At 43.4% G+C, this 24,344-nt stretch overlaps 2 protein-coding genes across 2 annotated transcripts in view; one reads left to right on the top strand and one right to left on the bottom strand.

The window, feature by feature from the left end:
- LOC308403394 (NACHT, LRR and PYD domains-containing protein 12-like) overlaps nt 1-24,344 on the bottom strand; it is a 1,254,170-nt gene that overhangs the window by 42,572 nt on the left and 1,187,254 nt on the right. Inside the window, exons 15-16 of the mRNA XM_080892754.1 lie at nt 23,687-23,860; nt 20,830-21,006 (exon numbers count right to left, since the gene is read on the bottom strand). Coding sequence (XP_080748880.1) covers nt 20,830-21,006; nt 23,687-23,860 — 351 coding nt within the window. The remainder of the gene's footprint in view (nt 1-20,829; nt 21,007-23,686; nt 23,861-24,344) is intronic.
- On the top strand, nt 7,806-13,845 carry LOC308399830 (uncharacterized protein; the record flags this gene model as incomplete). The annotated part of the gene is made up of 3 exons (XM_080887250.1): nt 7,806-7,885; nt 8,129-12,512; nt 13,645-13,845. The coding sequence occupies exons 2-3, from the start codon at nt 8,289-8,291 to the stop codon at nt 13,843-13,845; spliced, it is 4,425 nt and encodes a 1,474-aa protein (XP_080743376.1). The 5' UTR covers nt 7,806-7,885; nt 8,129-8,288.

Raw genomic sequence — 24,344 nt, 5'->3', positions numbered from 1 at the left:
AAAGTTGAACCAGAGACGGTGACCACCCACTCACTCCATCACTCTACTGACCACAGAGTCTCCAGTCTGTAGTTTGGACTCTGCTGAAGATCAGACAGCTGCTTCACATCTGGATCCTTCAGGTTGTTCAGGATCAGGTCCAGCTCTCTCAGATGGGAGGGGTTGGACTTCAGCGCTGCTGCCAGATAATCACAGCTGATCTTTGACAAACCACAGACACTCAATCTGTATAAAGAAAGAAAGATGTAAGTTTATTAGACAAAGTGTGAGCTTGAAATCATTCAGTGTTTCATCATCTGTTCAGAGCTGAAGAAGGTTCAGAATGTAGAAGTTTAGAAAATGGAAACTCCAAACAGCTGAAGCCAACAGGAAGCAGCTTCAAACAGGAAACTGTGCAGAGTTTCAGACTATATGTCCTGATGCAGCCAGTTGGATTTTGGAGATTTGAATCTCTGTTCTGTGACTAAGTCCTTGAATCATTTCTTCCAGTTGGTCCAACAAGACAGACTAAGTATTGGACATATGTTGTGGCTCCATTAGGGGAGCTTCTAAATGTGATGTGATGGCCCCTCTGGGTCTGTCAGGTCACAGGACTGAAGAGAGCTCAAACTGGGCACACAGTTGTTCCAGTCAGGACCAAAGACTATACTGGGAATGAGGGACGGCTTTGACTGTACCCACTGGGACTTTTTAAAGGCTCATGTTCTCACTTAGATCATCGATTTCTACTAACATTTCTTTCTGGGAAAAATTCGGATTACTTTGAAAACAGGAAGTATTTTCCCCAATAAGCAGCCCTGGATTAGTAAATCACTCCAACATGTTCTCAGGCAGAAGAAGCTGTCTTCTTATGAGGGAGAGAAGAAAAAGACTGAGGCACAGAAACTTGTTGAAAGAGAGATAAAGCAGCTAAAATCAGGTGTAAAAGTAAAGCAGAGGATGAGCTGAATAAAGGACACTCAAGGCTGGCTTGGAAAGGAATGAAGTCCATGGTGGGGATGCAGAACAAGGAGCAAAGATGAATGTGATGCTGAATCAGCAGAAGACTTGGACTCATTTGATTCCAGCTTTGATATCATTGATTTCAATGAAGAGCTTTGTGATTGTAGCAAAGGGCTGGTAGCTCTGAGAGTCCCACTGATGAGGTGTTTGTGTGGAAATCTCTTAGTTTGATCAAAGAGAGAAAAAGCTGATGCTGTGGGAGGGAAATGATTGAAGTGTGCTGTGAGGAACTGACTGGGAAATTTCTACACATTTTCCAGTCCTCCTTGGAACAACAGGAAGTTCCCAGCATATGGAAACAAAGGATAAGTGTCCTATGGCACTCAGTAGGTATGGGTACCGGTATCCGGTGCCATTATGGCACCAGTTCTGACATAAACGGTAGTAACCAAACCGAAAAGCAGTGCACATTTCGGTGCTTTTTTTCCCCCTGAGATACACTTTGGATTCTAGCCAATCATTTTACCTTTCCAAGGATAGTAGGTGGGCTCAGGTATGTACGTTCTTTTAGAGCAGAGCTACAGATTAAAAATGCCCAAGGCTTAGCGGTCCAAAGTCTGGCTGTACTTCACAGCAAAAGATGCAAACTCAGCAGCCTGCAACAAGTGCTTTAAGGTGATACTGTGCAGGGAGGTAACACCTCGAATCTGATGAAACACCTGGCGAGGCATAGCGTTTTTTTAAAGCCGAGAAATGCACCGTATTTGATAGGGCGGCCACAAACGATTATTTTGATAGTCGACTAGTCACCGATTATTTTTGCGATTAGTCGACTAATCAGATCATGTATCCGTTGGACGTAAAACGTACAGCTTATTGCACCAGCAGCATCTGCTCTTATATAACTATCATTAGCTTACAGCTTTAAGTGTTTCAGGTATGTGCTAATTAAAAATAAAGACAAGATGATAGCTTATTAAATTTTAATGTAATTTGCAGATTGTTTCGGTGAAGTTTAATAAACTCCTTGCTATCTAAACTATAACGGGACACCGTAGTATATTCTCGAGCATCTCACACTTCTGATAATCAGCTGTCTGCTTGACGTTTATTCAGCTGTGTAAAAACTATAACTTTAATCTCAGCCAAACCGATTTACTCAGGAACAAATAAAATACTAAAAAAAAGCCAAACAATAACATTTTTAAGTTATCTAAGTGACTTATATATCATGTTTAACCAGAGTGGAGAAAGATGGCGGTGGGTTTGAAAACGATTTGCCGGGAGTCCGGTGCTCTCACGGGCTCTAGTGACCTATCGAGCTACAGTGGGGCAAAAAAGTATTTAGTCAGCCACCGATTGTGCAAGTTGCCCCACCTAAAATGATGACAGAGGTCAGTAATTTGCACCAGAGGTACACTTCAACTGTGAGAGACAGAATGTGAAAAAAAAATCCATGAATCCACATGGTAGGATTTGTAAAGAATTTATTCGTAAATCAGGGTGGAAAATAAGTATTTGGTCAACAACAAAAATACAACTCAATACTTTGTAACATAACCTTTGTTGGCAATAACAGAGGTCAAACGTTTACCATAGGTCTTTACCAGGTTTGCACACACAGTAGCTGGTACTTTGGCCCATTCCTCCATGCAGATCTTCTCGAGAGCAGTGATGTTTTGGGGCTGTCGCCGAGCAACACGGACTTTCAACTCCCGCCACAGATTTTCTATGGGGTTGAGGTCTGGAGACTGGCTAGGCCACTCCAGGACTTTCAAATGCTTCTTACGGAGCCACTCCTTTGTTGCCCGGGCGGTGTGTTTTGGATCATTGTCATGTTGGAAGACCCAGCCTCGTTTCATCTTCAAAGTTCTCACTGATGGAAGGAGGTTTTGGCTCAAAATCTCACGATACATGGCCCCATTCATTCTGTCCTTAACACGGATCAGTCGTCCTGTCCCCTTGGCAGAAAAACAGCCCCATAGCATGATGTTTCCACCCCCATGCTTCACAGTAGGTATGGTGTTCTTGGGATGCAACTCAGTATTCTTCGTCCTCCAAACACGACGAGTTGAGTTTATACCAAAAAGTTCTACTTTGGTTTCATCTGACCACATGACATTCTCCCAATCCTCTGCTGTATCATCCATGTGCTCTCTGGCAAACTTCAGACGGGCCTGGACATGCACTGGCTTCAGCAGCGGAACACGTCTGGCACTGCGGGATTTGATTCCCTGCCGTTGTAGTGTGTTACTGATGGTGACCTTTGTTACTTTGGTCCCAGCTCTCTGCAGGTCATTCACCAGGTCCCCCCGTGTGGTTCTGGGATCTTTGCTCACCGTTCTCATGATCATTTTGACCCCACGGGATGAGATCTTGTGTGGAGCCCCAGATCGAGGGAGATTATCAGTGGTCTTGTATGTCTTCCATTTTCTGATGATTGCTCCCACAGTTGATTTTTTCACACCAAGCTGCTTGCCTATTGTAGATTCACTCTTCCCAGTCTGGTGCAGGTCTACAATACTTTTCCTGGTGTCCTTCGAAAGCTCTTTGGTCTTGGCCATGGCGGAGTTTGGAGTCTGACTGTTTGAGGCTGTGGACAGGTGTCTTTTATACAGATGATGAGTTCAAACAGGTGCCATTCATACAGGTAACGAGTGGGGGACAGAAAAGCTTCTTACAGAAGACGTTACAGGTCTGTGAGAGCCAGAGATTTTCCTTGTTTGAGGTGACCAAATACTTATTTTCCACCCTAATTTACGAATAAATTCTTTACAAATCCTACCATGTGGATTCATGGATTTTTTTCACATTCTGTCTCTCACAGTTGAAGTGTACCTCTGGTGCAAATTACTGACCTCTGTCATCATTTTAAGTGGGGGAACTTGCACAATCGGTGGCTGACTAAATACTTTTTTGCCCCACTGTAGTGGGTAACAGACGTCTCCGAAAACGTCGGAGCGCTTTTGAAAATATGTGGTGTCTTGATAAACGGAGCAGATATTTGAGGTTTACACAGCTACATTCTCGCCTGAAAATATGTTGAACGTTTATTTTGTGACCCAGAAAGAATAATAAGAGTAATATTAAAACTAACTAGCTGCCGCCATTGTTGGAAACTGAGCTGGGCTGCGCTATGAATTCTGGGACAGAGCTACTTCTTCTTCTTCGGGGTTTAACGGCAGCTGGCATCCTTGTACATGCAGTGCCGCCATCTTCTGTTTCAGTCCGTTATTACACTCTTAAATCATACTACTTATTCCTGCGTCTTTTGTGATTTTACAAAGCTTCAAACGACGCGTTGACTATTAAATCAGTCGTTGACGAATTTGATAGTCGACGTAATCGTGACCGACGTAATCGTGACTAGTCGACTAATTGTGGCAGCCCTAGTATCTGATAGCTTGCTGCAAGACCTCACACAGAGCACATCTACTGCGGGTGTGGTGCCTGTTATCAGACCCGGAGTTAGCAACATACCCAAAGAAACCGAAGAGGAGAGTCCTGACCCCTAGCCCTGCCAGTGTAGCAGAAATGATGACGGATGATGATGGCAGCAGCAGCCGTTCTTCTCTGCGTGTGTAGCTTTATGTTGTTCGTGTGTAATTTACGTTGAGTAGGTTAACCACGTTATTGCATTAATACATGTAAGGTGAACTAGCAAACACCGTCGTAGTTACATGTGGCTGTCTTCTTGTTTGATGGCAGATACTCCCTTCACCCTGGCCAAAAAGGCTAAAATGACCAAAGAAAAAGTGGAAAACAGCTAAACATGAGAGGTGGCCCCACCATCTCCACCTCTTTTTAAAGGAACTAACTGTAATCTGAAGCTTCAAATGGAACTAAGACTTCCTCCACTAGGTGGCAGTGTCTGATGAGAAAGTGTTAGTTGAGCTGGCCTGGAGTCAGAAACAGGAAGATGCAGGATTTGGGCTGAAATGGGGAAAAGTGGTTCGCACTAGTGCCTTAAAGCAAGAAGGTTGTAGGCTGAAGCTTGTTGGCCTTTCTGTGGAGGTTGGATGTTCTCCCACAGTCCAATGAAATGCTGCTTAGGTTTATTGGTGCTTCTAAATTGGCTGTAGGTGTGGATGTGAGAGAGTGCTTCTCTGTCTCTCTCTGTTGGCCCTGTGATGGACTGCTCACCTGTGCAGGTGGACCACGCCTCTTGCCCTATGACAGCTAGGGCACAGGCTGCAGCCCTGTGAGCCTAAGCTGAATAAATAGTTAGCAAAAATGATCCATAGATGGCCTGAAATCCCCCAGTTAGCAGTTTGGTAGATAGCTATGACATGCTAATCCCATCCAGCAGCTGTATTCTACCTGTAAGCTGATCCCTGCTGAGCAAAAGCACTTTTTCATATACAAATTACAACCTTTAATAGAAACCTATTGGTCAGCATCTTATTAGCCTGCTGTTAGCTTCATTCCACAGAAAACTGAGAGAAACTAACAGAGTTGATAAAGAATAAAGAGAAATGTGCTGATTTAAAGCCTTTGAAGTGCTTCAGATGATCTCTGTCCACTTCTGTCCACTCATTCATTCATGTAAGCTTTCTAATGCAGCTTTGATCTTCACAGTCTGCTTCATGAAACTCATTCTAACCCTGAATGTCAGAGTGTTCCTCCTTCTCTTTCCCATCATTCATGCTGGCAGTGGAGGAGATTTGGATGTTGGACTGTGTTTTGGATGATGTGTGTATGTTTGTGTTGGACTGCTGTCTGTAAAGCAAACGCACATTTTGCTTTGGATTTCAGTGTCAGACAGACTTTAAGGTGGAATGAAGAGTTGGAGAGTTTCACAGTGAATTATCCAGTGGAGGATTTTTCTTCTTCTTTGAAGGTTTGAAATGTGAACATTGTTCTGCTGCAGTCAATGGACTAAACCAGAGAAGAAGAAAACAGACTTTACCATGAAGATCCTCAGTGTGGATCAGTATAATATCAGCCTGATGTCTGCAGTTTAGTGTCAGCACAACTTTCACATCATATTCATCTCAGCACAACTAAAACATGCTGACTGACTTCAGAGTTTCAAGTTTACATCCTGGACTCTCCAGGAAACCACACAGATGCTTCACTCCTGCATCCTGCAGCTGGTTGTTGTTAGTCAACAAATAGGCGGGGCCATTACTCAGGTCTAGCTGTCTCAGATGGGAGGGGTTGGACTTCAGCGCTGTTGCCAGATAATCACAGCTGATGTCTGACAAACCACAGCCCCTCAATCTGTATAAAGAATGAAAGATGTAAGTTTATTAGACAAAGTGTGAAATTAGGGCTGCACGATTTTGCATAAAATGAGAATCACAATTTTTTTGTTTAGAATTGAGATCATGATTCTCTCACGATTTTCTTTTCCAATATAAATATTTATTGCGCTTATTAACAGCACAAGAACTTCTATAACAGTTGAGACATAAAAACCATAAATAAACATAAAAACAACAAATGTCTCACGTTTTGTCATTGCCGTAAAATGTTGTACTGCTTGAAATTCCACCTCCGCCGTTGCTCGACACTGCGTGTATAGAGCAGGTAGTGCAACAATAGAAAAATACGGGGCGGGACGGCACTGTGTAGCGTTTGTCTAGGGTGTTGATCGTTTTCCTAAATCCCTCGTTTTGCACAGTGTTGATGGGAGCCATATCTTTGGTCAGGTGATAAGTGATAGCCTCCGTAATTTCTTTGTGCCTGCGGGAGTTCGACGGGTATAGGGAAGCGCTGTATAAGGTTCCCGTTATTGATGTTTGGGTGGTTGACCGGGACGGATTTTCTCCTGTCACTTTCTCGTCATCCCTGACGTGCTCTCCGTTGTTTTTTCCCTGCTAATATTAGCATCACACGGCACAGCTTCTGTATCACGTGGTATAAGGCTCCGCCCTTGTCATTTCTTGAGCAGGAAGAGTGAGCGCTTGGTCTCATGCAGAGTACGTCCCAGATCAAAATGCGGTACAATCGTCGTCTTTTTTTTTTTTTTTAATTGTTGACATTTGGAAATGAGATCGCACATAAGTATGAATTGAGATCGCGATTTTCTAACAATTAATCGTGCAGCCCTACTTGAAATCATTCAGTGTTTCATCATCTGTTCAGAGCTGAAGAAGGTTCAGAATGTAGAAGTTTAGAAAATGGAAACTCCAAACAGCTGAAGCCAACAGGAAGCATCTTCAAACAAACACAACAAGAGAAAAAACTCTGAATGTTTCACATTAAAGTCATACATTTCTCATAAAAACAGGACAAAGACTTGAAAAAGTCGTGTTTTTCCTTCCAGGAACCACAAGGCTTCACTTTTAAAGGTGAAGTGTGAAAGAAATGGACATATTTGAAGTCCAACACCTTTTTCCAGTCACATTATTAAAGCAGACAAACTACAAGCTCATTTTCATTCCAACAAGTCATCTTCTGACCTGGACTAACAACACTGGTCTCTATGTGCAGCTGGCTGTGAGACCAGTGCTCAGGGAGCGTCTACAAAGTGCAACACTGAAAGAACATCACACACTCATTTGCTTCCAGCACTTTCACACAAACATCTACTGTCATTATTGTCACCAAATTCTGTGGATCCTTTATTGCAAATTCAAATGGGATCAAATGGTCAGACAAAAGAGGCTTATGAGGAAATATGATGAAATGTTGTGTATTAGCAGCAAGTTTGTGATGCCTCAAAGGCATTTATTTCATTTATCTTTAATGTTTGCTTAAAGTAATTCTTTCGTATGTATTTAAGTTAAAAAGAACAGTAAAAAGACTTCAAAATGTTAAGAAGCTTTAAATTTGAAGGTTAGCTTGCTGGTGACCTCACTTCCTGGTGGGTGACCTGTATTACTTCATTTCCTGTTTAATTCCTCTTCCTGGTTGCTCTAAGAGGTAGAGGGACATGCGGTCTTGCTCTGAGGCTTATCCACAGCCATCCACTTGGGAACATTGTTCAGGCAACGTCGTAAGTGTATATATTTCATGGTGAAGGTGTTAAAAAGGCATAAATAGCGGTATTTGTTAAAAATTATATTTTATTTGTGATTCATGGAGGTTGATTTGTACATGTTAAAAAAGGGCAGTTTTGATGATCATTACTGTTGCTAAAGCTAACACGAAGGTGTAAGGTCACATTTTGAGTTATTTCATGATGCAATATTTATGTAAACGATCATTTTTTCTATTCTGTATTTCTTTTCAACTACAGTTTTCACCGCTTGTCAAATGAAGATTCTGAGTAAAAAGTCAACTCTACTCGGACTCGTGTATTCATTGACAGAGGTTTAGCTTGGTGTTTGATCGGAGTTGCTACACTCTGCAACAGAACACTACAGTGAAAAGACGGCACTCGATGGTCCTACGTGTTCATGATGGCAGCAAGCAACAAGTCATCGGTATCAAATACCAGGAGCAACGTGACATCAGCATCATCTGTAAGTGCGGCTCGCGCCAGAGCTAAAGCAGAAGCTGCTAAGGTACGAGCATCATATGCTAGCCAGGAGGCTAAATTAAAATTGGAAAAGGCTGCTAGAGAAGCAGAAAGGAAAACTAGAGAAGCTCAAAATCAGTTGGAAGCTGCTAGAATTGATACAGAGCTGGAAGTGCTAACATTAAATCGTGAAGCAGACGCAGCCATCGCTGAAGCACAGGTGTTAGAAGATGTAGCAGAAATGCATGGAAATGTAGAAAATATGAAATCTGAGTCAGAAGACAGGCTTAGATTGCAACGTACTAGTGAATATGTTTGCTCTCAAAATGATCAGAATCAGTCTACCTTCGCACCAGTATCTGTCCCACCTGTTAAATCTGTAGACCGTACAGAATCACAAGACAGTTTTAGAACATGGCATCCACCTGTAAGCTTAGCGGAATTCCAACATAGCAATAGCAAGCCCAAGCCTGAAGTGGATAATGGGACGCATCCACCCACAACAAACCTGTCTAAACTGACCAGAGCTGAATCGAAGACCGACGTCGAAAGAACAAACCCTCGCATGTATATAAGTGCTCAATCACAAACACCCCAGCATATGCTTCCAGTGAGCGTGCCACAACCTCCAGACCCTCTGGCACAATATTTGGCGCGACGTGATCTCGTTACGTCAGGACTGTACCAATTTGATGATAAGCCAGAGAATTTCCGTGCATGGCGGTCCTCATTCACTAACGCTGTGGCTGAGGTTCAACTTACAGAAACACAAGAATTAGACCTCATGACCAAATGGTTAGGAAAAGAGTCTGGACAGCAAATAAGATGCATACGCTCAGTGCATGTGAATAATGCTGGTTTGGCTCTGCGCAAGGCATGGGAGAGGCTGAATGACTGCTATGGTGCCCCTGAGATGATCGAGCAGTCACTGTTTCAGAGACTTGACAGTTTTCCAAAAATTGCAGCCAAAGATCACATCAGATTACGTGAACTTGGGGATTTGCTTATGGAGATACAAGGCGCAAAGGAGGATGGATACCTCACTGGGCTGTCATATCTAGACACCTCCAGAGGTATCGGACCCATTGTAGACAAGCTCCCATATGGGCTCCAGGATAAGTGGGTGTCATCTGGGTCGTGGTACAAAGAAGAGAATAACGGCTGCTTCCCTCCCTTTAGTTACTTTTGTAACTTTGTTTGTCATGAGGCAAAGAAGCGAAATGACCCCAGCTTTATTCGTCAAAGCAACGGCGCAAGCCCCACAAAACCAGAAAGATTACCTATGAAGAGCTTTAACACCAACAAGTCTATCGCGGTTCACAAAACAGATGTCTCTACAATCAACAACGACGCTAACAAGAACTGCCCATTGCACAATAAACCTCACCCACTTAAAAAATGCAGGACATTCAGAAACAAGTCCATCGATGACAGGAAGGCCTTTCTAAAACAGAAAGGAATATGCTTCAAGTGTTGTTCTTCAACTTCACATGTTGCCAAAGACTGCAAATCTTCCGTGAAATGCTTAGAGTGTGAAAGCATCTATCATGATGCAGCCATGCACCCTGGCCCACAACCTCAACTCACCAAGGCTCCACCACCACCACAAGAGAATGGCGGGGAGGGAGAAGATGACTCTAACGTAACTGATGTTAGAACCAGCTGCACAGAGGTTTGTGGCCCCGGCCAGTGGGGTCGTTCTTGCTCTAAGATCTGCCTTGCAAAGGTCTACCCCAAACATTCAAAACACAAAGCCATTAAAGCTTATGTAATTCTGGACGACCAGAGCAATCGCTCTTTAGCCAGGCCAGAGTTCTTTGAGCTGTTTGGTGTGGAGAACGAACCACTCTTATACCATCTCAGAACATGCTCCGGTGTCATCGAAACGTATGGCAGAAAGGCAGAGGGATTCCAGATAGAGTCGTTGAACGGCAACGTGCTCATACCTCTTCCACCACTCCTTGAGTGCCCCGAAATCCCTAACAATCGAGCGGAAATCCCAACACCAGGTGCTGTTTTGCATCATCCTCATCTCCACCATATAGCCAAACACATCCCCGATCTAGACCCAGAAGCAGAGATACTCCTGCTGCTCGGGAGAGACGTGCTTAGAGCACACAAGGTCAGGCAGCAAGTTAACGGGCCACACAACGCTCCCTTTGCACAACGTCTCGATCTAGGCTGGGTGGTGATAGGGGAGGTGTGCCTAGGTAATGTGCATAAGCCAACGGTGGACACATTCAAGACCCATGTGGTAGACAGCGGTCACCATTCCATATTTCAGCCCTGTGCAAGTTTCATGCATGTCAAAGAAACACAGCCAAGCTTCAGCAAGTCTAACAAAATGCCAGAGAGGATGCTAGGACACACAGTGTTTAACCAATCTGAACATGATAACAAACCTGCTCCATCAATAGAAGACATCCTCTTCCTAGAGATCATGGATACAAATGTCCACAGAGATGACACTGGTAGTTGGGTTGCTCCATTGCCGTTCAAGGAGCCACGGCAACGTTTGCCAAATAATAAAGAGCATGCGGTTAAGAGGTTTGAATCCTTGCAACGCCAATTCAGGAAGAAACCTGAGATGCAGAAGCAATATGTGGCATTCATGGAGAAGATCATTGCCAACGGTCACGCAGAGGTGGCACCACCCTTGAGGGAAGATGAAGAGTGCTGGTTTCTTCCATCATTCGGGGTATACCACCCACAAAAGCCCAACCAAATCAGGGTGGTTTTTGATTCCAGTGCTTGGTACTGCGGGGTCTCCCTCAATGACGTGCTTCTGACTGGTCCCGACCTCAACAATTCTCTCTTGGGCGTCCTTCTACGCTTTCGAAGGGAGAGAGTAGCTATCCTCGCCGACATCCAACAAATGTTTCACTGCTTTTTGGTCCATGAAAGGCACCGCAACTTCCTCCGGTTTTTGTGGTATGAGGAAAACGACCTCACCAAGGCAGTTATCGACTATCGCATGAGGGTTCATGTCTTTGGCAACTCACCATCTCCGGCTGTGGCTATCTATGGTCTGCGAAGAGCCATTGCTGCAGGTGCCCAGAAGTACAGTGCCGACACAATGAAATTTGTGGAAAGGCACTTTTACGTGGATGATGGCTTGGTGTCTCTCCCATCTGAAGCAGAAGCAATCAACCTTCTCCAACAGACTCAGGCTTCACTTGCTGAATCAAACCTCCGCTTGCACAAGTTTGTGTCGAACAGTCCAGCAGTCACTGGAGCTTTCCCGCCAGAAGATTGTGTCCCGCTCATCAAGGATCTGGATTTGAGTGGGGAGACAGCACCCATGCAGCGCAGCCTGGGTTTGCTTTGGGAGATCAGAAAAGACACATTTACATTCTCTGCATCAACTATTATCAAACCTTTCACTCGACGTGGAGTCCTCTCCACCGTCAATAGTGTTTTTGATCCAATGGGTATGCTGGCACCCGTCACAATCCAGGGACGAGCTCTTCTTAGGGAACTTAGTTCGGAACTGACTGACTGGGATGCACCTCTCCCAGAAGACAAGCTGAAGAAATGGGAAACCTGGAGAGATTCTCTCCAAGTCCTAAAGGAGCTTCATGTGCCACGTGCATACACATCAACCTCGCTCACCAAAGCTGTGCGCACAGAGTTGTTTGTATTCTCAGATGCCTCAACTATGGCCATTGGGGCTATCGCTTACTTGAGAGCCATCCAGGAGGATGGAAAAGTGGAAGTAGGATTTGTTATGGGCAAAGCCAAATTAGCACCCCAGTCTGAACCAACAATCCCGAGGCTCGAACTCTGCGCTGCTGTCCTTGCAGTAGAAATGGCAGATCTCATCCGAGAGGAGCTGGATCTGAAATTGGATGCTGTCAGGTTCTACACGGACAGTAAGGTGGTACTCGGGTACATTTGCAATACGACAAAACGCTTCTACACATATGTCCATAACAGAGTCCAACGTATCCGACAATCTACCAGACCAGAACAATGGCATTATGTGTGCACGGAAGCAAACCCTGCGGACCATGCATCCAGATCTCTGCCTGCATCCCATCTGACACAGAGTTCTTGGTTCACCGGACCTTCATTCCTGCATCAGTTATCTGCAGAAACAACACGAACCAGTGAGACGTTTGAGCTCATCGACCCGGGAAATGACTCAGAGATTCGACCACAGGTACGCACCTACACTACTCATCTGAAGGAACCTGTACTTACCCCTGATCGCTTTCGCTGTTTCTCCACCTTTACCTCTCTACTGCGAGCTGTGGCTTTCCTTATCCATGTGGCAAGATCTCACAAACATTCAAACCAAAACAGCAGGTGTACAGGGTGGCACACATGCCGCTTACCTCGTACTGTGGATGAAATAGCTCAAGCGAAACATGTCATTCTGCAAGTAGCACAAAGGCCAGCCTTTGCCAAGGAACTGTCGGCCCTCCAAGAAAACAAAGTGGTGCCCACAAACAGCCCGTTGCATAAACTCAGTCCAACTTTGGAGAGTAGTCTCATCTGCGTTGGAGGCAGACTGAAACATTCTCAACTAACGTGTGAAGAAAAGAACCCAGTAATCCTACCCAAGGACAGCTACGTTTCCTTACTGCTCGTACGACATCACCATGAGCAGGTGAGACATCAGGGTCGACATCTCACAGAAGGTGCAGTAAGGGCAGCTGGACTGTGGATTTTGGGTGGGAAGCGACTAATCAATTCAGTCCTACACAAATGCGTAATCTGCCGGAAGCTGCGTGGGAGACCGGAAGAACAACGTATGGCCGACTTACCGCCGGAACGTCTCAAGGTTTGCCCTCCCTTCACATACGTGGGGCTTGACGTCTTTGGTCCTTGGTCTGTTGTAACCAGACGCACCAGAGGAGGACAGGCAGAGAGCAAACGGTGGGCCATGATGTTTAGTTGTTTGAGTTCAAGGGCCGTCCACATTGAGCTGATTGAGTCTATGGACACATCTAGCTGTATAAATGCTCTCAGGCGGTTCTTCGCTCTCAGAGGCCCTGCAAAGGAACTTCAGTCTGATTGTGGGACCAACTTCATTGGAGCTAGCAAGGAGTTGGAGATGGGTAATACTGTACAGGGGTACCTCAGCAAGCAAGGATGTAGCTGGAACTTCAGACCTCCGCATGCTTCCCACATGGGAGGCTCATGGGAACGGATGATTGGTGTTGCCAGGAGAATCCTTGATTCAATGCTCTTGCAGCAAAAGAGTCGCCTGACCCATGAAGTGCTGTCAACACTAATGGCAGAAATTATAGCTATCATCAATGCACGTCCACTCCTACCTGTGTCTACAGACCCAAACCAACCTTTCATTCTTTCACCAGCCATGCTCCTCACACAGAAATCAGGAGTTCCACCTCCTCCAGGAGATTTCACAGACAAGGACCTCTTCACAAAACAATGGAGGCAAGTTCAAGCGCTCGCAAACCAGTTTTGGGCCCGTTGGAGCAAAGAATACTTACCATCCTTACAACAAAGACAAAAATGGACAGTGACACGCAGAAACCTTCAAGTTGGGGATCTGGTCCTCCTCAGGGACAAGCAGACCCAAATTTGAAGGTTAGCTTGCTGGTGACCTCACTTCCTGGTGGGTGACCTGTATTACTTCATTTCCTGTTTAATTCCTCTTCCTGGTTGCTCTAAGAGGGAGAGGGACATGCGGTCTTGCTCTGAGGCTTATCCACAGCCATCCACTTGGGAACATTGTTCAGGCAACGTCGTAAGTGTATATATTTCATGGTGAAGGTGTTAAAAAGGCATAAATAGCGGTATTTGTTAAAAATTATATTTTATTTGTGATTCATGGAGGTTGATTTGTACATGTTAAAAAAGGGCAGTTTTGATGATCATTACTGTTGCTAAAGCTAACACGAAGGTGTAAGGTCACATTTTGAGTTATTTCATGATGCAATATTTATGTAAACGATCATTTTTTCTATTCTGTATTTCTTTTCAACTACAGTTTTCACCGCTTGTCAAATGAAGATTCTGAGTAAAAAGTCAACTCTACTCGGACTCGTGTATTCATTGACAGAGGTTTAGCTTGGTGTTTGATCGGAGTTGCTACACTCTGCAACAGAACACTACAAAGTTATTGAATCATTTTCCTCAGAAACCAAACAAAATGATTGACAAACATGTTTTTACAAACTCAGTGTTGGACTTGGATCAGCAGGATAAGCTGATGTTTAAAGGCATTTGAGTCTCGCTGTATGAGAGTGCAGTTATTACTCAATGTTTATGGCCCGGTAAATGGCCTGTATTTATATAGCGCTTTACTAGTCCCTAAGGACCCCAAAGCGCTTTACATATCCAGTCATCCACCCATTCACACCACATTCACACACTGGTGATGGCAAGCTACATTGTAGCCACAGCCACCCTGGGGCGCACTGACAGAGGCGAGGCTGCCGAACACTGGCGCCACCGGGCCCTCTGACCACCACCAGTAGGCAATGGGTGAAGTGTCTTGCCCAAGGACACAACGACCGATACTGTCCAAGCCAGGGCTCGAACCGGCAACCTTCCAATTACAAGGCGAACTCCCAACTCTTGAGCCACAATCGCCCATTAACTAGCCACTACTGGATGCGATTATGGATGATGTTCTTTCAGTGTTGCACTTTGTAGACGCTCCCTGAGCCTCACAGCCAGCTGCACATGGACCAGCTGACATTACCCAGCATTAGAGGCGGGTGTAAAAAAATGGATTTTCCTATTTAAATGGTTTTAATTTGAATAAAGCGATGTTGATTCATTCAATCCTGAATCGATTTTTAATATAAATGTATTTTGCCAGAATCTCAGGTTAAAGCTCCCAAAAGTATTTCAACAACAAGCAAACAGATAAAACAGTAAATGAGAGCAGCTAAACACACAAAGATGGAAACACAGAGCGTGGATCGTTCACTCGACGGCACGTACACGGACACGCCGTCGGGGCTGAAAGTGGACAGCTCACAGATCCTGAAGCTGCAGGTTTCATCTGTCTCCAACCAAAACTGACTGAACCAGCAGCAGAAGAAGATCCAAACTACGCTTTATGTTTGATGAACATCATCATGAATTCTCTCTGACTTTGACGTTTACTTCCTGCACAGCTCTCTCTCTCTCAGTGTACTTCAAGAACAGTTTACCTTCAAAAATCTGTTTCCTGCATTATTCACTGCTTATTACGCACCAGTCTGCTGTTGTGTTCACTGCTGTCGGCCTCCGAAAACAAAGCCTCATTTCTGCTGTTCAATACTGAAGAAATTTAAACCTTTTAAAATGATGACAGATTACAAACTCTCAGCTGTGTCTGTAATCAAACCTCTGGAACTTTGCTTCACTTCAGCAGCATCAGCTCATGTTCACATGTTGATTCATGGTTTGCTTCAGTTTTGATGGACTGCAGAATATTTAGAAGGTTATCTGCTATAAAAAGCCAGAACAGGAAAATCTGCTTCATGTGTTTCTGTTTGGCCCCCTGTGCAATTCAGTTTGTCTGTACTTTCATCCACAGCAAGAGAGTATGCAATAAAGTTTTTGCTTCTTTCACACAACTGTGTTCTTAAATCAGTGGCCATCTCACAAACCCAATCAGCAATCGTATTTCTGCTCAGGCTCACATTTTCCAAAATCTGCATTTTGTCTGGACACAAGACGTCGCACAGCTTCATCATGCAGCTCTTCAGAGTGGTACCGGGCTCATTTCGCTCCTCTGCTACAATAAAATTTTCATTCACAACAGCTTCAATTTGTGATTTTGCTCTGATGAAAAAAGTCTGCTGAAATGTCAGATTCTTCTTCTTCCCGTGTGTCTTCTTTAAGACACACGGGTTTACCAGCAATGTATGTAAACATATATTCAGTCACCCACTGGCGCTGAAAGGCTCTGCTTTCAGAATCAACTTTTCTCTCCACCATTGTGAGCGGTTAGCTTCGCAATAACAGAAGTTTAGCGTTCAACAAGGAGGCTGCAGCGCTGCATTATGGGATCTGTAGTTTGTATATTATTAGCGCCTCATATCGCAGGGCCATGCATAACAATAATAGTACATCTATATAAAACGATCTCGCGGGCCGGATATAAATGTACGCCGGGCCGGATGTGGCCCGCGGGCCTTGACCTTGACACATGTGCAGTGTTGCTGTTGAGATCGATCGGTCTGCAAATGTCGGATCCTATACTTATTCCCGGATTCTCCGTTAAAGATTTTTCAGTGGCTCATGTTAATATTTGTAGCCTTAAATATAAGACTCAGGAAATTCAGTCACTGTTGTCAATAAATACGATAAGTTCAATTCAATTCAATTCAATTTTATTTATATAGCGCCAAATCACAACAAAAGTCGCCTCAAGGCGCTTCATAGATACAGAGAAAAACCCAACAATCATATGACCCCCTATGAGCAAGCACTTTGGCGACAGTGGGAAGGAAAAACTCCCTTAGTTAGATAAGTGTGCTGGCTATTTCCGAGACACATTTAGATGCTGCCTTTGAGAATAATGAATTTGAAATAAACGGTTATAAGTTGTATAGGAAGGACAGGAACAGATTTGGAGGGGGCGTAGCCCTATACATTAATGATAATATGGCAAGCAAACTTGCCAGTGCGAGCTGGGTGAGGGCCTCCAGCTCGCACTGGAACGGTTCGCAGCCGAGTGTGAAGCAGCGGGAATGAGGATCAGCACCTCCAAATCTGAGGCCATGGTTCTCAGCCGGAAAAGGGTGGAGTGCCCACTCCGGGTCGGGGATGAGTTCCTGCCCCAAGTGGAGGAGTTCAAGTATCTCGGGGTCTTGTTCGCGAGTGATGGGAGAAGGGAGCCGGAGATCGACAGACGGATTGGGGCTGCAGCTGCAGTAATGCGGACGCTGCACCGGTCCGTCGTGGTGAAGAGGGAGCTGAGTGTAAAAGCGAAGCTCTCAATTTACCGGTCGATCTACGTCCCTACCCTCACCTATGGCCACGAGCTGTGGGTAGTGACCGAAAGAACGAGATCGCGGATACAAGCGGCAGAAATGAGCTTCCTCCGAAGGGTGGCTGGCCTCTCCCTTAGAGATAGGGTGAGAAGTTCGGCCATCCGGGAGGGGCTCAGAGTAGAGCAGCTGCTGCTCCACATCGAAAGGAGCCAGCTGAGGTGGTTCGGGCATCTGACAAGGATGCCCCCTGGGCGCCTCCTGGGTGAGGTGTTCCAGGCATGTCCCACCGGGAGGAGGCCCCGGGGCAGACCCAGGACACGCTGGAGAGATTATATCTCTCGGCTTGCCTGGGAACGCCTTGGTATTCCCCCGGATAAGCTGGAGGAGGTGGCTGGGGAGAGGGAGGTCTGGGCCTCTTTGCTTAGGCTGCTGCCCCCGCGACCCGGCCTCGGATAAAGCGGATGAAAATGGATGGATGGATGGATGGCAAGCAAACTACGTACAGACTTAATGTTTAACGACCTGGAAATTGTGTGGGTTCAGTTACACCCGCTCTATGGCAGGCCTGTATTAGCAGGTTGCTGCTATAGACCCCCAAGTAGTAATATGTTGTATGTAAAACGAATCTGTGAAATGCTGGAAAGAGTAACTGAGGAAAACAAAGACATGTTCTTATTAGGAGACTTTAATATCAATTGGTCAGCTCCTTCTTGTTCTTTAAGGAAAAAGATAAGTTCATCAGCGTCGGCTTGTTGCCTGTCTCAGATGATCACCATTCCCACCCGGGTCACGGTCAACGCTGGAGGTCATAGGTCATCATTATGCATTGATCATATATATACAAATGTTCCTGAGCATTGCTCTAATATTGTTTCTATTCCAGTTGGTTATAGTGACCATAATCTTGTAGGTTTGACCAAGAAAATGAAACCACTGAAAACTGCACAAAAGATTATTTTTCATAGATCATACAAAAATTTCAATGCAGATAAGTATATTAATGACGTAAAAGAAATTCACTGGACTGACATCTGCCTCGAGAGTGACCCTGATATGGCATTATCTATGTTTATTGAAAACTTTTGCTACCTGGCTGACAAACATGCCCCCTTAAAAAGATTTACTGTTAAAAAGAACTACGCACCTTGGTTAGATAATGAACTTAAGGTTGCAATGTCAGAAAGGAATATAGCAAAAGCACATAAGTCTATCAGTCCACAAGAGTGGGCAAGATATCACGAGTTAAGAAATCAAGTAACTAAATTGAATAGGCGCAAGAAGAAAGAATATTATCAACTTAAGCTCAAGGAGGCCAATAAGGACAGCAAAAAGGTGTGGAAAGTTTTAAATAATATAATGGGTAGAGATCTTGCTATGGTGATGTCTCACATCTACACGGGTGGTAGGTTTATAAGTAAAGCTAAGGACATAGCCAATTATTTTGCGAATTATTACAGCAATAAAATAACAAATTTAAAATCTAATATGAGCAAAGGCGATCCCACCTTATCACGTCGTCTTATACAGGATGTTATCATGAATAATAAGCTATGCCAATTTAAGTTTGAGGCAGTGAGCGTGCAGATGGTAGAGCGCTTATTGATATCACTTCCTGACGATACATCCTCCGGCTCTGATAACATAGACAGTAAACTGCTCAAACTTGCAGCCAAGTTTGTGTCCCTTCCTATATGTCCCATATGTAATAGATCTTTGGCATGCAGCTTATTTCCATTGCAGTGGAAAGAATCGAAAATAATTCCCATCCCTAAAAACAAGAATGACGTTTTTAATGGTGTCAATAGCAGATCTATTAGTCTGCTCCCCATTCTAAGTAAAATTATGGAGAGGATTGTCTATGAACAAATTCAACGTTACCTAATAGAAAATCAGTTACTCACTCAGTTTCAACATGCCTACAAACCTGGTTATTCCACCAGTTCAGCTCTTATTCACATGACAGATAACTGGTACAAATATCTGGATAATGGGAATTTGGCCGGGGTGGTATTTTTGGATTTTAGTGCTGCATTTGATTTGATAAATCATGATCTTTTGATAGATAAACTAAAATGTTATGGATTTTCACCAGCTGCTTTGTGCTGGATGGAAAGTTATCTGTCTGGAAGAAGGCAAAAGGTTTATTATAATGGTTATTTCTCGGAGGGCTGTGAAATGAACTGTGGTCTACCCCAAGGCAGCTGCTTCGGTCCACTTCTCTACTCAGTCTTTACAAATGATTTGCCGTATGTCCTGGATAAATCTCATCTTGTAATGTATGCTGATGATTCCACCATGTTTTATTCAGCCAGTAGCCACTCTGAATTGACAAGCGTGTTACAACTAGATTTGCTGAATGTGTTTGATTGGATAAGTAAAAACAACATGATTTTAAACGTGTCTAAATCCAAATCCATGTTAATAGGAAGTAGAGTACGCTTAGTCAACAGCCCACAACTAAATCTTTCCATAGCTGGATCGGCATTAGAACAGGTCACCCAGATTAAATTACTTGGTGTTACCATAAACCACCACCTTTCATGGTCTCAGCACATCAACTCTGTTATTAAGAAAATGGGACAGGGCATAGCTATAGCTAGGAAATGCTCTTTTTACATCACTTCTTCAATTATGAAAGATGTCATTAATGCACTAGTATTATCTCATCTAGAGTACTGCTCAATCATTTGTTCTGCAGCTAATAAGACAGATCTGAACAGACTTCAGTTAGTCCAAAATAGGGCGGCCAGATTAGTGTTAAGGTGTTCATACTATACAAGTATTGATAAAATGCACGATAAACTTTCTTGGCTTTCTGTACAAGCTAAATTATACTATGGCTTACTTGTATTTTTAAAGAAAGCAATACTGGTAAACACACCACACTTTTTTTATGCTCAGTTGCAGTATCCAGATGAAATACATAATCATGCTACACGATTCTCAACTAACCACAATTTAGTAACTCCTCGAGTTAAAAGTAACTTTTTGAAAAACTCTGTTATATTTAAAGCATCTTTTCAGTGGAATAAGTTGCCTTATGCAATTAGAGAATTGGCTTCTATTCATAATTTTAAAAATCACCTAAAAGCCTATTTAGGCCGTTTTTAATGTATTTGTAAAAATTGTAGAGGGTAATGTCACTTGTAATGGAAATTGTGTATTTTGTATGAGTGTTGTGTTTTGGTTTTTTTGCTTTTTTATATAATTTTTAATATTCACATGTTTACATTTTCAGAATTGTAAAACCTTATTGTGGATCTAAGAGCCAAATTATGTGGACAATTTGCATCCAACTCATTGTGTAACATTTTATTTGGTGGTATTTGATGGTTTGGGCCCCAGGAAGACTAGCAACCACTGTTGTGGAAGCTAATGGGGTTCCTTATAAATAAACAAAAAAACAAACATGTGCAGTGTTTATACCGTTACGGAAAAAACATGAAAAAAAAAACCCCCATCGGCCCAAAAAAACAAAAAATCACCATCGGCCCACCGGGCAAATGCCCGGTATGCCCGATGGCCAGTCCAGCTATGTATTCATCTCAGCACAACTAAAACATGCTGACTGACCTCAGAGTTTCAAGTCCACATCCTGGACTCTCCAGGAAACCACACAGATGCTTCACTCCTGAATCCTGCAGCTTGTAGTTAGGGCTCAGCTCCAGCAGTCTCAGATGGCAGGGGTTGGACTTCAGTGCTGCTGCCAGATAATCACAGCTGATCTCTGACAAACCACAGACACTCAATCTGTATAAAAAATGAAAGATGTAAGTTTATTAGACAAAGTGTGAGCTTGAAATCATTCAGTGTTTCATCATCTGTTCAGAGCTGAAGAAGGTTCAGAATGTAGAAGTTTAGAAAATGGAAACTCCAAACAGCTGAAGCCAACAGGAAGCAGCTTCAAACAAACACAACAAGAGAAAAAACTCTGAATATTTCACATTAAAGTCGTACATTTATCATAAAAACAGGACAAAGACTTGAAAAAGTCGTGTTTTTACTTCCAGGAACCACAAGGCTTCACTTTTAAAGGTGAAGTGTGAAAGAAATGGACATATTTGAAGTCCAACACCTTTTTCCAGTCACATTATTAACCCTTTAAGACCTACCATAGAACCAAGTCCGCTAGAGGTTATATTATATGTTTACATGCTGTGGTGCCATTTTTGGGAGCATTTCAAGTTGATATACATCAATACAACCATTATATCCCAAATTTTAATAATATGTCTGAATTAAGTGCAATTACATTTACATATTACATACAATTACATATTAGTAATTACATCCATTGCAAAAAAGTGCAATAAACTACAAAATAATTTAAAATCGTTTTACTTTTTTTTAACATATATTTCTAGTTAGAGAAATTTAAGAGGCTTATCCCTCAAAACTGTAAATACAAAAAAGTTGCACAAAATTGTTTCCCACCACAGGAAATTTATTTTAAGTGTCTTAATAGTTTTATTTTTGAAATACACCAATTTTCATATACTGCAGGAAAAATGAAAATAAATATTATAATGTAAATTTGCAAAAAAAACAGCATTTGCATTAAAATAAACTATTTCCAGCAGTGCAATATGAGTCCTAAGCATCCCAGAAACGACACAGAAAGTCATGAAGTCAAAGATAACTTTTAAAAACACCAGTATAAGCTCATAAGGCCCTGATGGTAAAAAACTACATTTCCACAAAATGACATCACTCCCGCTTTTGGGCAGGACATGGAGGACATATGATAGTTCGCGCTGATGGACGTAGGAAATGTTACAAATAGCTGATCGGATCGGCAAAGCGTGTTTCTGGAATATTATGTTTTTGTTGCTGCAAGTGATTTTTATGCAGTTTTTGCAAAGCTTTATGTGGAAGGAAACTGTGACCGAGGACAAGCTGATGGCATAAGATGTAAGTACAACTCCTCCGGTTTCATATGCAAAAAAATTATTGCGCTAGCTTACGTGGTTGCAGTGATTTAAAAAGAGTTACTCAAAACAGAGCATGCCCGCTCCGACCGGCTTTAAAGGGTTAAAGCAGACAAACTACAAGCTCATTTTCATTCCAACAAGTCATCTTCTGACCTGGACTAACAACACTGGTCTCTATGTGCAGCTGGCTGTGAGACCAGTGCTCAGGGAGCGTCTACAAAGTGCAACACTGAAAGAACATCACACACTCATTTGCTTCCATCATCCAACCTGAAGAGGAAACAGACGGCTCCCCTTCAAAGTAAAAGCTGCTCCTTTTGGACACAGTATCAAAGAAAGTCTACAGTATAACATAGAAAAGACAGAACAAAGTTTTGGTTGTTTTTAAATTGTGCAGAAATGAAACTACACTAAGCTCAATTATGTGACAGACATTTCATCCCATGTCAGTTTGGCCTCATCCTGGGCCGGATTATCCAGCACACACTCTGACCACAGGCCCAGGGGCCACGCACAGCTGGGCTCCATCCAAGAGACATGAAACAAACCAACACAATAATAAAAAGCACCATGTGATCTTCTTACATCTTCAAGACAAACATAGTAAAAACATGAGCATATTTGTTTCCTGATAAAATGATGTGACAGGTAGAACAGAGTAAAGTGGTGGTGTTACAGCCTTTCTCCCCTCTGCTGCCGAGGCTGTTAGTCTCTCCCAAACTCAGCTACAGGACTTCCAAATGAATGAAAGCAGCAGAAGTGGCTTTACAAATGAAAGAGGAAGAGGAGAAGAAGAGGAGAGGGAGGCCACCCTGACCATCACTCCAGCTGAAAACATCACACTTCCATTAAAGTTGGTGAGAAAATGTTGAGCAGGATGAGCTGCTGGCTAATCTGGAGGCTGTAGCAGCAGCTCACAGTCACAGTGGATTTCCACTCATGAAAAAGCTCTGGCTGCTTCATTTCTCATCTCATATCAGAGACTTTAATGCTTCACTGAAGCTGTACTGTGATGCTTCCATATTCCAGTGAGGCCTCCATAATGATTTCAGCTGTTCTGTACACACACTGTGTGCCCTGTATGGCTCAAAGTCTCTGCAGCCTGTTTTTACCTGCTATCATCAGATCTTCATCATCCTCATTCGCATCCCTCACACACTCTACAGCCTCATCAGCACTGACTTCATCTTTACTGACTGATGGAGCACAACATGAACCTGTGGAGGCTGAAACACTGTCCTGTCAAACATCTCCCCGTCACCACTCCACTTCTGTCAGCCTTTAAATGAACCCTGCTCAAGTCTGTCACTTCTGTTTGGAGCCAAAAGGAAAAACTGTTGTTCAGTCGTTTGGAAAGACAACATTTCTGAAAGCACTCAAACTTCTTCACATTTGTCTTCAGACACATCCTGAACATGTAGGAACTAAAGAAAGTTTCAAACATCAATCAAAGACCTGAAATATAGAAAAACAACAACAGCCGCAGTCAGTGAACTCACCTCAGAGTCTCCAGTCGACAGTTTGGACTCTCCAGTCCAGCACACAGAAGCTTCACACCTGAATCCTGCAGCTTGTTGTTACTAATGTCCAGCTCTGTCAGATGGGAGGGGTTGGACTTCAGAGCTGAGGCCACAACTTCACAGTGAGACTCTGAGAGTCCACACTGAGTCAGTCTGTGATGATAGAAAAAATAAAATGTGTTATTATAAAAGCAGAAAATCTGCATTATAAACACAGACTGAATATATATGAAGACAAAACAGAGTGAGGTCATAATCTGATGAATCTGCTCTTCACATCTGTGCTTCAGCTCCTCTTACTGTGTTTGACATGACACAACGATTGAGTCTCTCTCAGACCTGCAGACTTTTAATGAGAATCTTTGTTTGGCTTTAATCTGCAGATGAAGGAGGAAGATGGTGTCACATTTAGGCTTCCATAATGTCCACAGTCTGTCACTGAGATCTGATCCAGAGTCAGAGTGAAGACACACATTTGGACTGTTTCCTGTTTTGACTCCAGAACATTTTGAATGAGTTCAGCTCAGTGAAGAGTTCCAGCTGGAAAGATGATCTCTGTTTGCTACCTGCTGTCAGGTACGACTGTTCACGTCCACACGCAGGAAAAACCTGCTGACTGTTACCAAACGGAGCAGAA

Source organism: Rhamphochromis sp. 'chilingali', assembly GCF_963969265.1.
Source record: "Rhamphochromis sp. 'chilingali' genome assembly, chromosome: 1".
NCBI classification, from domain to species: Eukaryota; Metazoa; Chordata; class Actinopteri; order Cichliformes; family Cichlidae; genus Rhamphochromis; species Rhamphochromis sp. 'chilingali'.
The sequence above is the reverse complement of the archived record's forward strand: the minus strand, read 5'-3'. Positions and strand labels throughout refer to the sequence as shown.